This window comes from Wolffia australiana, chromosome 4 (genome assembly GCF_029677425.1).
Source record: "Wolffia australiana isolate 7733 chromosome 4, ASM2967742v1".
Taxonomy (NCBI): Eukaryota; Viridiplantae; Streptophyta; class Magnoliopsida; order Alismatales; family Araceae; genus Wolffia; species Wolffia australiana.
The window spans coordinates 2,858,255-2,872,356 of record NC_135838.1 but is presented as its reverse complement, the minus strand read 5'-3'; the positions used below and the strand labels follow the sequence as shown (position 1 = coordinate 2,872,356).

General features: G+C 41.8%; 1 protein-coding gene across 4 annotated transcripts in view; it reads right to left on the bottom strand.

Moving 5' to 3' along the window:
* The window catches only part of LOC144702789 (putative inactive protein kinase At3g63330), an 81,595-nt gene that overhangs the window by 25,452 nt on the left and 42,041 nt on the right, over positions 1–14,102 (bottom strand). For all 4 annotated transcript variants that reach the window (XM_078574841.1, XM_078574842.1, XM_078574845.1 and 1 more), the window contains 2 exons: positions 10,335–10,548; positions 7,902–8,339 (listed from right to left, as the gene is read on the bottom strand). In XM_078574841.1, coding sequence (XP_078430967.1) covers positions 7,902–8,339; positions 10,335–10,548 — 652 coding nt within the window. The remainder of the gene's footprint in view (positions 1–7,901; positions 8,340–10,334; positions 10,549–14,102) is intronic.

The following is a 14,102-nucleotide window of genomic DNA, read 5'->3' as shown; positions in this document are numbered from 1 at the left end:
CTGAACCGGTCCTCTGCATAGACTCCCAAAAGGCCTCCTCTGATGACATGTTCACCGCCAACTGTGCATGGGTGGCCCAAACTGTGCGTGCAAAAGGGCATCCAAAAAATAAATGATTACAATCTTCGTCATCACTCGTGCACAACATGCATACTGTCAGGGCATCTGGATACATCCTCTTGAGAAAGACGTCGGTCATCAGTCTCTTTCAGAGCAAGAGCCACCCAAACATCTTCGCCTTAAGCGGAACCTTAAGATGCTAGATGACTCGACATGCCTGGATCATATTTTTGTCTTCCTCGTTGCCCTGTCGGATCCGTGCATAGGCTTTCCCCAATGAGAAAGGAGATCTAGTCCAATCCCAACCATCTGATTCCCCTGGGTTAGGGCAGATCTGATTTAGAGCTTGTTGCAAGCCAAAGAAATCAGTCAGTCGTTGGTCTGAAAAGGCACCTTCAACCCTTGGATTCCAGATACTGTCCCAGCATTCACCTACCGTTGCCTCGGGGCATTGCGCAAGTGCAAATAGCCGAGGGAATGCTTCTCGCAAGGGGCTGCGCGATGACCAGGGGTCTATCCAAAATTTAAAGAGAGAGCCATCGCCTATTCGTCTGTGGCTATCGGGAACTCCCAGACCATGGGGAAGATTTGTCTGAGCCCTTGCCAGAATGCTGACGCCCCCTTGATTGGGGCTATTTTCTTATCCCAGTTCAATCCCCGAACATACTTGTCTCTCAAGATCCGTATGGTGAGGTCATAGCTTGGTTGCATGATCCTAGTGACCCACTTTCTTAATAATGTCGTATTCATGCTTTGGATATGCAACACTCCAAGTCCGCCATGTTTGGTGGGCCTGCATATGGTATCCCATGCAACTAGTGCGAGCCCTCGACTCTGCAGAGGATATGAACATGTTTGGTGGGCCTGTAGAGTTTGATTGCAGCAGCTGATTGACCCATCCAAGCGTCCAATTTAGAGAACATTGATGCATTCCAAGCTACCTCTACTCAGCTGTCCATTGAAAAACATTCTTTTTGAGCAACTTGGCCAATGGGGAAGCTATTTTGAATAATGGTGTACAAATCTCCTGTAGTAATTGATCAACCCCAGAAACCCCCGCAATTGTTTTAGGTTAGTTGGGGTTGGCCAGTTTTGTACCGCCTCTACCTTGCCCACATCGGTAGAGACCCCAACAGTCGAAACCCAATGGGCCAAAAATTCTATTCTATCTCTGTGGAAATCACATTTATTCATATTGACACTCAACTGATGCTTTGTCAGCATTTGCAACACCTGATTGAGATGTAATTCGTGTTCTTCTAAAGATTTACTGTAAATCAGAATATCATAAAAAAAAGCACGATTTTCCTCAAATATGGATGAAAGATGGAGTTCATCAACCCTTGAAACGTAGCAGGAGCTGTTGAGAGTCCAAAAGGCATGACCAAAAACTCATAATGACCCTGATGCGTTTTGAAAGCAGTTTTACATATATCTTCTTCATACATTCTGATTAGGTAATACCCAGACTTTAGATCTAATTTGGTAAATCTTGTTGCCCCATGTAGTTCCTCCAATAATTCTTCTACTATTGGAATTGGAAAACTACTTGGAACAGTGATCTTATTCAAAGCTCTGTGATCAATGCAGATTCTCCATTCCCTATTCTTCTTCTTAATCAGTAAAGCAGGACTCAAGAATGGACTGGTGGAAGGTCTGATAATTTTGGCCTCTAACATCTCTTTGATGAGTGCTTCAATCTAATTTTTTGCACGAAAGAATATCTATATGGTTGCAAGTTAACTGGCTTAGAACCTGGTATCAAGTGTATTCGATGATCTAACTCTCTTTTGGGAGGTAGTCGCATGGTTGTGTCAAATACTGAAGGATATAAAGCCTCATAATTCGAAATCAAAGGTGAGAGTTGAAGAGTAAGTACCAGAGCTTGATTCGGATTGCATAAATCATGTAGCCTTCGGAATTGCCTCTTGCTTCGAATTATTTGAAATTCAGGATCTGACTGCAAGGTGTAAATCCTATTCTTCCATAACTCTTTAAGAGTTAGGAGGTTGTAGTTAGAGTAAAACCAGTCAAGAGTTTTGAGCCATTGTACTACTAGAACCACATCAAATCTTCCCAGAGATAATGGAAAAAAATCTTGGATGATGTTCATACCTTGCAAGTAGAGATTTATATAAAGGCAAACACCCTGAGATGTTCTCATATAGCCATCTCCCAACAGTACATCAAAATGAGGTCCAGCTATAATGGGAATTTCTAAGTAACCCAGAATGGCTGGATTGATGAAATTATGAGTCGCTCCACCATCTATCAAGACCACCACGTTGGAACCTTTAATAGAACCCCATAGTTTTAATGCCCTGGTAGCCGACTGTCTTTGTGCCTGCCTAAAATTGACTCTGGCTAAAAGTAAAGCTCCTTCTGAAATGGGCTCTTCATCTGCCTGCATTAGACCCTCTTCTTCCACTGGTTCAATAGTCTCAGTCATATCATCTCCTTCTCTCACCAGAATCAGATTTAGGTTTTTCCGGCATCTATGTCCCGTGTAAACTTGTCATTTCAGTAGTAGCATAACCCTTTATCTTTTCTCGGTTGGTATTCAGTATGTGTGATCCTCAGATTTCTCCTCCTCTCAAGCTTATCAGTCTGAATGTTCCAGAGACTGTTCTGATTGTTCATGGTTGATTGTACTGGGTTGTTGTAAACTGGTGGCTGGTATTGATTACTAAAACTGGGTTGTGATCTTGAAGTTGGTATAGTCACTGGTCTTAGAGACACAGCAGAGTTCGGAGTTAACTCTGCATATGGAGGTACCGATTGCCAAGCTCTATAGAGAACTCCCAGGTCTGCTTCAGCTCTGAGCGATAGGTCCATAATTTCTCGCAATCCATAAGGCCTGTAGCACAGCACCTTGGTTCTTATTTCTGGAAGTAACCCTTGGAGGTAAGCACTCTCAATCTCTGGAGCGGAAGTTGAATAATAATAGCTTCAAATTCGGTTCTGTATTCACTTACAGAATTCTTCTGTTGGACTTCAAACAACTGGCGATGCAGAACATGCACAGCTGACACATACCTGCCCTCAAAATGATTTTTGAAATAATTCCATGTTATCATACCGAAAATTTCCTCTGTATGAATAAACCAGGTAAGAGCTGCGTCATCCATATGCAATGCCACCAAGTGTAGCTTGTCGTGATCTGCCATAGGATGAAGTCGGAAGAATCTTTCAACACATTTTAACCATTCCTCGGGTTGGTACCGGCTGAAAACCGGAAGATCTCCCCGTTGAAATCGGCAATCAAAGTCGGTTCGTCTCTCTGGGGCTTGTTGCCGAATTTCAGTATATGCTCATCTCAAAATCTATCAAAGTAAAACTGGCCATCTAACCTACAATCTCCCAGAACTGGCCAACCACAACTAACCTAAAACAATTGCGAGGGTTTATGGGGTTGACCAATTACTACAGGAGATTTGTACACCTTTATTCAAATATAGCTTCCCCATTGACCAAGTTGCTCAAAAAGAATGCTTTTCAGTGGACAGCCGAGTAGAGGTAGCTTGGAATGCAGCAATGTTCTCTAAATTGGACACTTGGATGGGTCAATGGGCTGCTGCAATCAAACTAAAGCAATAATTTTGAGATGGTAGTTGTCTCGGTGTATGGCTCAATGAATGCCACAAGGACGACGAACCTATGGAGGGAGTTGGCATAAGTGGCGTCCATCTTCCAAGGGTTTCCAATGTTGTTAGGGGGAGATTTCAACGTAATTCTAGAGGCAAGAGACAGAAGTAATGACAAGGGAGGGAAAGATCCAGACTCGAAAGACTTTTGGCCATTCATCTCTGACGCAGCCTTACAGGAAAATGGGGCCAATGGACTGTGTAAATATGCGGAGGAGCATGACTGAAAGCGATATGTGATCTACATTGGACATGTTCTTGTGTTCAATCAACTTGACAGCATTCCTTGTTTGCAGATGTGAGGTCATTGATGTGACCATTGTTGAACCACACCCCAATTGTATTGGCGAAAAACGAGGCAAATAGACGGACCCCTTCTTTCAAGTTAGACAGATCGTGATTACAAGAAGCCAACTTCAAGGAGGTGGAGCGAATGTGGACAGCACAAATCATATATAGGTCTGACACAGAGACGCTCGTCATGAGAATAAACAGGCTGAGAGAACACTTGATGAGATATAGGAAGCAAGTTCAGGAAGATAGGAAGGGGAGTAAAAGTGAACCCTTATCTAGGGTAAAAAAAACAAGATGTCTTGGAGGACAGAAAGAACCCTAGATGAAGAAGAGACACAAGAACGTTGAAGATATCAAGGGGTCTGGGCCTGCATACCCGAATTGGGCAGCTGGTGGGCCCTCTGGGCATAAACCCGCTGGCGATATCACATCCAATCCTTTGCCATTTCCCTCCACTCTTCGTGTTTCTTCTCTTCTCTACCCTGGGAATATCTCTCTATACCTCACTCCATTGCTCTGTGAACGATTTGAGACTTTGAATTATCAATTCACATTGAAAAATTGCATTACAGTGCCCATCAATTTTGATCTCAACCTTGTTGTCGTATCAGTCTATAGTCCTCAATTCTTAGCGGCTCCTTGGCATCTCCGCAGAAGGAAGAGGCATGCTTTATTGATTCTCTCCATGCAACCTTGTCCTTGACTAAATTCTTCGAATGCGTCCATCACATCAGACCCAACGAGCTCCTAAAACTTGCTATAAAAGAATACCGGAATGCCATCTGGGCATGGCGCCCTTTCACTATTTAGTCTCTTGATTGCCACCTTGACCTCCTCCTCTAAGAAAGGCCCGACCAGTTCTACTTGGTGCTCTGGACTCACCATCTTTGTCTCTGTATCACTCCATTTCAGCTCGTTTCCCTTCCCCATTTTGAGTATAACATTGAGACTCTTGGAGATGCCTTTAGATTAGTGAACAAGGTCATCAGCTAATAAGATGCAAATGTTGTCCCAATCACAAAAAACGAATTAACAATGTAGATCGTAATTTGAGGTGAATGCAATTGTCAATAAGCACTAATACTTTCAGGCCTAGAAAGCTTACCCACATTAAAATTCCAAATCATTTGTAATTTTTTGAAAATGATATAATGAGGCCTGCAGCAGAACATAAGTGCTTCAATGATTGGATCTTCATTAATTTGCATCCAGCAAGTCACAATTACTTGAATCAATGTCACTTTTCTCAGACAATAATCATGTTTAATTCTTTTTAATATTGATGACCAGGTATAAAGTGCTTGTACAATGGAAGCATTGTCCCATTTCCTTTCTCTATTGGGATTCAGTATTTGTGAGCCTGAGATTTTTAGCCCCTTCATGGTATGTGAAAATTTTGAGGAAAAGATGAGTGAGAAGTTTTAATGAAAGGGTTGCTTCTACGGTTGGACCTCCCTTCGGACAGCCAAATTGCATTAACAAAGAACAGGTCATCTTCATTGAATTTAGATCTCACTGTGGAACGCCCAGAAGAAGAAACGGGAAAACACATGAAGATAACAGTCTATGAGAGAAGAGAAAACATCTAATGTAGAAGATAGGTGAAGAGATCTAAATTATTTCTCTACCAGGAATTATCAAAGGAAGGAGGCCAAGTTGTCAAATATCACCATATTAGAAATAGAGCATGTTCGAAGCATCCCACAGGCTCCTCACCGGTCCATTATCTAGAACCCGTCTACTTCTATTGCTCAATTCTCAATACACACAAAAGATGAGTGGCACGTGTCACCAATAAATAAAGTGGGATGCCAGGATGCTGAGGCTACAAAACACAGATCTATAGTTTGAATAGGGATCAAGCCAAACAATAAAAAGGTTGTTGCTAAGGCAATGGGAGTCTGGGGCATTGGGAGATCCTCCTCACTAAAGGGGATAAGTCGATAGAGCCAAGCTCTTCCCTTCTCATTCATTCACTCTCATAAAACTTCTACTCTCTCTCGTCTGTAATTTCAATACATTTTCACCACAATTTTCTTTATTGAAGGTTTTTCTTCTCCAACAAATTGGGAGCTATATATTGACACATCAGAATGTATCACAATCCGATACATGACTGCATGAGTCTATATAGGGCACAGCATTCACAATATTAGATTCCATGCAGTTGAACTGGTTCTGCAGGATCACATCTCACTCTCCAAGCCTTCCACCTGACTGGCATTATTTGCTACTAAAAAGGACGCAGAGGCATTCATCATAAAGGTCCGAGGCAATATTCTTTATTTTGATATTTTACAGTTGGCCATCAAACAGTCAATAGTTCAGCTGTTGACTAGGAAGGCTGATGATAATGATCAAATAATCGATCAAACTAAGAGAGCGGGCACCTTACTGGATACCATACAAGTTAAAGGATATGGTACCAGTAAAAAGTAGCGAGTGCAAGCAATAAGGAGACTATGCACAAATGAAGATTGCATGCAGATGAAACATGAAGATGAAGGTGTTAGTCGGACGTGTCTTGTTTCTTTTATTTCTGTTTGTTCTTCCCTATTTTCCCTTCTAATTAGTTGTAACTCAATAGGCCCAATAACGTGGGCCCACTTGTAATCCCATAAGTATGGGAAGACCTAAGACAAGAAAGTAAGTGTTTTTCTCGTTCAATCTTTCTCTTCACCATAACCCTAAACTCCGAGCTCGCCATCAGCGTGTAGCAAGTGAGATCGGCGATCAACAGAAGGCAGCATAACAAGCCTGCAGGCAAAACAACCAGCAGATGGAGCGACTTGCGTAGAATCTTGTCTCACAAAGACAAGTGGTGCCCCTAACAGAATCAGGTTCCTAGCAGACAGGTAGATGAGTACTTCAAGTGTGGCACCCACAGAAAGAAGTAGAAGTTGGATGATTTTGGTGTAAATTGATAGCAAGCCCTATAAATGAGACTCTAATAAAATGACTATTGGAGTTTTCCTCAAGTCATTAGATGACAGGATGGAAGAGAGAAGCAATGTAAGAGATTGGACACGTGGGCCGCATGCATCGGGTGAACATAAGGATAGTCTAAAAAGTAATCTTGCATAAAACCAAAGAATTGTATCTATCTGGACAACTTATATTAGTAAGGACCTGTTTGAAGATTTCATTCTCCTAGTTGTTCCAAAATGTGTCTGGTCATGATATTAAATATATTATAGCAATACTACTAGCAGCAGGTGATCCTGGCACTGGTTCTGTTGGTGCCCGTTACCATCCGCTAAGCCCACTAGGGGCATTATCGTCTTTCTGCATTTCCTTGGCGTTTCCCTTTAAATATGTAGCCCTCCTCGTTAGAGGGCAGGCCATACATTGTTAGTGCTATTTCCTTCCAGTAGACTCTCCCTCTCTCTCGACGACGTCCACTCCGCCGTGCCCCGTTCCTCCGGCGATGTCCACTCCGCCTCTCTCTGCCGCTCGCGTTCCCTCGGCATCGTCCACTCCGCCAGGGTTAACCTCGTCTCGATACGATCCTGGTCGGGATCCTATCAGACTACCTTTCTCATTCACCATAAAGGTCCCTACAAAACTATGTAACATTACAGTGTAGGCAATGATATTGAGTGGTCCTTACTATGCTTACTAAAAGGACCCTTACGCATGATCCTCATAAGGACAATTACAATATTATACAAAGTACAGGGTACAGGAACAAAACAAAGAAATACAAAACACTTGAATACAACCCTTGGCAGAAAAATATAGACGACAAAAGTTTAGGATCCTTTTTCAGTCTTGATATTATGAAAAGATTTGTCAGTCCTTAAACAAATCAAAGTCCTCAGTCATGTAAGCCTTTATGGATGTTAAATCATAATTTCTGTAGAGTTGATAATTTATTTCGAAGAAGTTGCACTGAAAACATACCAGTTGTCTCATAATATTTCTTATTTCTCCTTTCCCTGCTTCTGTAGTTCGCAACCAGTTCCACCAAGCTGATGGATGCAAAACTTGAACATTTGAAGACATTCTGTCTCCATCATCACTCTGAAGTACTTCCCTCTCATCCACTGTATATAGCAACTTTGACAGGGATATACCTTCATGCCGAAAAACAAGCCATGTTTCCTTTGACTCGGAAATAAAAGATTCTACAAACCTCGCAATATGATTCAATCCTTCTTCATAAATCATGCTTTCAGTTCCATAAATATAAGGCCCTACTACACTTTGACGAACAGTGTAAGAGGCTGTTCCTGAAGCCGACTCTTCCGATTGTTTCATTAACTTGGAGGCATTAGCAAAAATTTCTCCGTAATATTTCTCCCTGAGTCCACTTAAATATGCAGCGTTACCTCTCTCAACCTAGAGAAAGAATTAAGCTCAAATTTAAATTTGACCAAGAAAACCTAGAAAAGAATGATCCACAAATAAGCATTAAATAATAATGGAACTGAATCCCAAGATTCAACAGAATCAGTAAACTACCAGTGGAATAGAGGAGAACTCTATTCAAAGATGTGGGTCAGCCTTTTTTTTTGGGAGCCCAGGAAGCCGTCCTCTTAAAATTGTAAATGATTTCTTTAGGAAAAAATTACAACTCTCATATCCACAACTCATTTTACATATTTTGATCCTATCCTTGATGTTTACATATCAAGAGAGATCAAATATTTCAAAAAACAGGATTAAACTTTTAAGATCATTACATGCATTGAATATGCAAACAGTTCAAGTGAGATAGAAAATACGCCCTAGATGATAGGTATTTGTGCTGCATCTATTGAGGATATCTTTTTTCAATGATAGGGCAAAAGATTCCGTACTAAAAACCAACGAAAATATTTAAAGCTAACTCTCCTGAAAAGAAATGTAAACAGAAAAACCACATGGCTAGAACTGTTTTGGTAGCCTTTAATTTTTCTGACATCAAAGAAATCTCGGGGAAGCAATTCTGCACTCAAACACAAAGAAAATTCAATGTGCTATTAAATAAAGACATGACCGAAAAGTAAACAATGAGTTTAATATATTATTTGGTCCGTACGGTGAGCACATACTAAAACTTCTCTCCTGGGTTTCACAAAAGTTACATTTTTTAAGATTAGCTAGCTATTCTTCTAGTATCTTGATCCAGAGAGTCTTGGTAAACCTACCCAAGAAAAACATTCAGCTTTGAATAGAGATAAGAAAAACGAATTTCCTTATTATGGATAATGTATCCTGATACGGATGCACAAAAGCCACCATCGCTTTTATCCATAAACCATGCAGCTAAGAAAGTCAGAATCACGTTTTTCAAAATTTGATTATTCATCTATTGGATACCAAATCAATGAGTCCAACATACCCTGGAAACACCTCAAACTTCTCTTAATGGATTTAAGATATGAATCCTTTGGACTTCTTAGAAACTAAACATTCATAGACCAAAACGTTTTCCCGTTGGCATTGTGAACAAAAAATTCAATGAATCATATCGTTGTATGATTTTGACAATTTTATTGAAACAAAAATTGGAATAAATTTATAATATTGATTATTCTGTTAACATGAATGTATTTTTAATGACCCTTTATGTTTTTAATGATACTTTATGATAAAAATCTTATAATTTATAAAATAATCTGATGAATTCTCCTCACCCAAATCCTAGCCGACAGGTGAAAAGGAGAAAAAACAGAAAAAGACCAAGAAAAAAATAACATGTCGGGGACATGGGATAGGTTACATACCACAGGGTTTCCTAAAGAGCTGATTACATGCCATATAAGAAAATTTCGAATAAAGGAAAGTATAATAAAAGATGGCTCACCAGTTAAATTTTTCTGAAAGAAAGATAGGGTAGATCACACAAAGTAGGTGACCCTCCAGATGAGATAAAAATATGAGCCTTTATGCTAAGAATCTTAGAATATATATAAATCTATTTCCAACATGACCATTATCTTAATTTATTCAACCCTCTATTATATGATCTTTATCGCCCTTGATGTATTTATCACTATTATTAATGAGATGTGAATTTGGAATATTTTCTCATACTCATTTTTATGCATCGATATGCCTTCGAAATGCAGCCAATATTTTTCTTTTGAGGTGTAATCTTATTGAAGAGCTTGACAGAGAAATATCAACCAGGTCTCAGCAGAAGAGAAATTTGAACACTCAAAGGAAATGCTCATGGACTGCCATTCAACAAAAGCAAAAAATCTAAAATAGAGCACACTAATCACAGCCCCAAGAGGAACATAAACTAACGATGGGTACCATTGAAATCACAAAAGAAAGGATACTTTGAATAATATTATAAAACGAAAAATATAGAGATCACACTCACCAAACCTATATGTGTCTTACCATTATGCGCTTGAGAATGAAGTAATCATAATTGGACTTTTCAGAGGATTCCGGATCAGCACCTGACTTGTCCACATGTGAATGCAAAGGTGAACTTGCGTTATATATATTTGGATGTAAATTAGCTCCAAGAGTTTCTTCAGAACAATTCCAGTGGTATGCCAACCATACTTCACCATATGAACCCCGATCAAACTTACGCTTTAATGTGTACCTAAATTAAGAAAATCAAAGAGAATCAACAATGCTACAAGAGTACTTCCCTTAGATTCTTCCAGTATCTGGTCAATGTCAGGAGTTGGTGTTCCAGCCACCACCCAGAGGTTTCCAAGTGGTTAGGGTTTGATAAAACAATTCAAATTTCACTGCACAACAAACGTGGCTTAAATACCACTTATCTAAGGGGGGGGTACTTGTCAAAGCTTCATAAGTCAGAGGAAGAAAATTCATGGGAGGCTTGGTACAGGTCCAGTCTATTTATGGCCCAATACCTGCTAAACAAAATAAAAATACACGAGGGAAGAGAGAACTCGGAAAAACAAGTATGGGTTTAACACCCCCCTCAAGCTGGGTGTGGATGCCATCCATCCTGCGCATGCAGGAAAATTTGTGGATGTGGCTGGAAGTCCCTTTTTGAATATATATGTTACCTAGTGAGAATTCACAATTTGTGGCTAATAATTCTAGCATCTACTTTCTCCCTTATCAAATGATGGTCAATCTTAACATGCTTGGTCCAATCATCTCTCACAGAATTCACAATCTCTATGGAACATTTATTTTCACAGTGTGGTTGAATCGGTACATCAGGAAAAACTTCAGGTCCTTGAGAAATCCTATTATCCAGATCCTCACACACATCCCTTATGCAAGAGACCCGAATTCAAACTCAGCATTGGATCTGGGAATCACCTGTTGCTTCTTGCTCTTCCACCTAACCAAACTGCAATATACAGAGACTGAGGTGGATCTTCCATATATCATTGATCTGGCATAGTCAGCGATAGCGAAGATTTGAACAGTATTTTCGCTCCGTTTCCTGAAGTGTATGCCTCGTCCTGGGGTCCCCTTGAAATATGCCACTTACAAACCACAGGTTTATACCCTGACAGCAATGCGCCGAACTCATAGGTCTCTTTATTCTGCAGGGCAACCAATTCTTCACCCATATCAGAGTTCCAGTTACTCCTGCTCAAGGCCCCAGTACCAGACCTTGTATTCCAAAGATCCCACACTGGGGGGAACGTCAGGTAGGTTTTACCCAGTCCTCCAAATGTTACAAAAATAGAAATTGGGTATATGGTATGTTGGTGTAACTTCTGTGCCATTTGGTAGACAGTGAGTCAGTAGAAATAGCCTTCAGCTGACTGAAGCTCCACATGATTCACCTCTCCATCCACACAGGGCTGTTTAAGTTGTTGCCATAACTGCACTGTCTGTAGCAGCTTGACAATCTGAGTCACTGGAAAAAATGAGATTAGTGGCAGTGTAACGACTCTGAATAAGCTGGCTTGATTGAGTCTATATTCGGAAAAAAAGATCCAGAATTCAACAGAAGAATGAATCCCACTCAGTTCCAATTCAGGGAAAGAAAGCAAGAACTAGATAGCAGTATGACAATAGGATGGTGAAGAATCTGAAATGAGATAAGTTCAGGCAAGGGGTAGAGAAAAATAATAGGAGACCAGATCAGTGAAACCCTTCAGGACGATAGGGTTTTCTCTCAGCTCCAGTCGATGATGAGTAACTGTTTCATGGACGTTCAAAAATGCTGCCTGAGCTGTCCTCCCTCTTATTTATAGGCCTGATAGTGGCTAGTCCCACGATCATTTGAACTATCCGTGTGGGATTGAGGCGCTTCGTCTTGCCCTTTCGGACTGATCAGTCCTGGGAAGGACCTTACCAGGCAGATGATCTTAGCCTTCCCTCATCCATCAATCCCTGAGGGATAGTTGTGTGTGACAGCACAAAGGACCAATGACCCTTCTGACTTAGATCTGGAACCAGCCTTGGCCATGATGTGTCCGAGTTTCATAAAATGTGAAACTGGAAGAAGTAAAAAAAAATCTTCTTGACATGGGGCTATAGCACTTATACCCCTTCCGAGTGGATGAATAACCCTCAAATAAACATTTGATAGATTCAGGATCAAGTTTTGTGACAATGAGGGCAAATCATGAACGTATGCAACACAACCAAGCCTAAAGGGAAGAATGTTAGTTCTCAACTGAACCATGGGGATATGATTTGCCAATTTGTCAAAGGGGCTCCAGTAATTCAAGTTCCTTGATGATGTATGCTTAGTGAAATGAGCACTTCACACTAGTTTCAAATTGTGTATAGAATCCTTGATACACTGATGTATAAGCAACCTCAGACTTGGCTTTTAGTAGATACACTGATGTATGACGAGTTCATTCATCAAGAAATACAATAAACCAATCAGCCCCTGAGAGAGTTGACATAGGAACTAGGCCCTACACATCACTATGTATGCAATAAAATGGGATCTGAGAATGTCGGCAAACACTGCTGAAGAAAGCATCACTGGGATTAAAGTTCCAAGTAGGATACTGCACTCACCATCTTGGACATGAGAACTAGACCCCATATTCTACTTCAGCCGCACCAGCTCCTCCTTAAGCTTCTCAAGATCAGTAGTATGCTGGTCCTTCAGTCCAATAAGGGCCTCTCCTCTCGATGTCTCCCACAAATGAGCTACTCAAACTTTTTCCACTCCCCCTGCTTGTTTGGAAACCAATAGAGTCAGTAACAGGTATTATTGGCGTGCATATTGTGTTCACAAAAGGTACAGTGCTACGCATCTTTCGAATCCCCGTGCATCCATATTTGATTTCCTCCTCCTGCTTGCCCTGGACAGATGGTGGATGAGTAGCAGACTTCTTGAAGATTAAGGCTGCAGAAATGCCAATGTCTTCAGGTGTAAGAAGTCTCAGTTTGGTCTCCTCCTACATGAGAATATCAATAGCTTCATCGATATTTAGTACCGATCCCTGTGAGGTATCTGCTTCCTCAGATCTTCATATCCAGGGTCCAAGCCCACCAGAAACAAAATTTTCGGACCCTCAATATATAGTGTGGACTGCTGTAAAGCCCCAAAGTATGCGGCATTCCTGCACAGAGGCCTAAGTACTAACTGTGCGGACATGTCTGTGTGCTGGACTCATGATTTGGAGACTGAGTCCTAAAGTGCGACACTACAACACGTACTACGGGTGGTGACACATGACTCTGATCTTTTAGGCCATCGCCCTAATGGTGCGCGTGCCCGGCGGTGCTCAGGTGCGCGGATCAGGGGTCGTGCTGGGCGCGCAGACCGCCAAGAGCACATGCACGTGCGTGCCAAGCATCGTACGCATGCCCGGGACTCTCTGGCTGGGCGGCAGTACCGCGGTTGTGCACGAGGTCGTACGGGCGTACCCGCGGCCATGCGCGCACCGCGTGTGCTGCTTGTGCCAGGCACAGGGCGCGAGACATTTTACCTGGAGTCTAAGGCATTGGCGCACAGTGAGCGCCGAGACGATGCGGGCACGTGGCACCCTTGCGAGTAATGCTGGGCGCACAGCGCCCAGCTTGAGGCTTTGAGCACGGTGGCACTCTGGCGGTTAGCGAGCGATAGGAGTCAGCGCGGGTGCTGGTGGCGCGCAGAGTGTCAAGGCTGAGATGGGTCGACAGATGGCCAAGTGCCATGCCCATGGACGTGCGACGCCCTGCCTGGGGGAACATGTGTAGCGGCAGGGCTGGCGG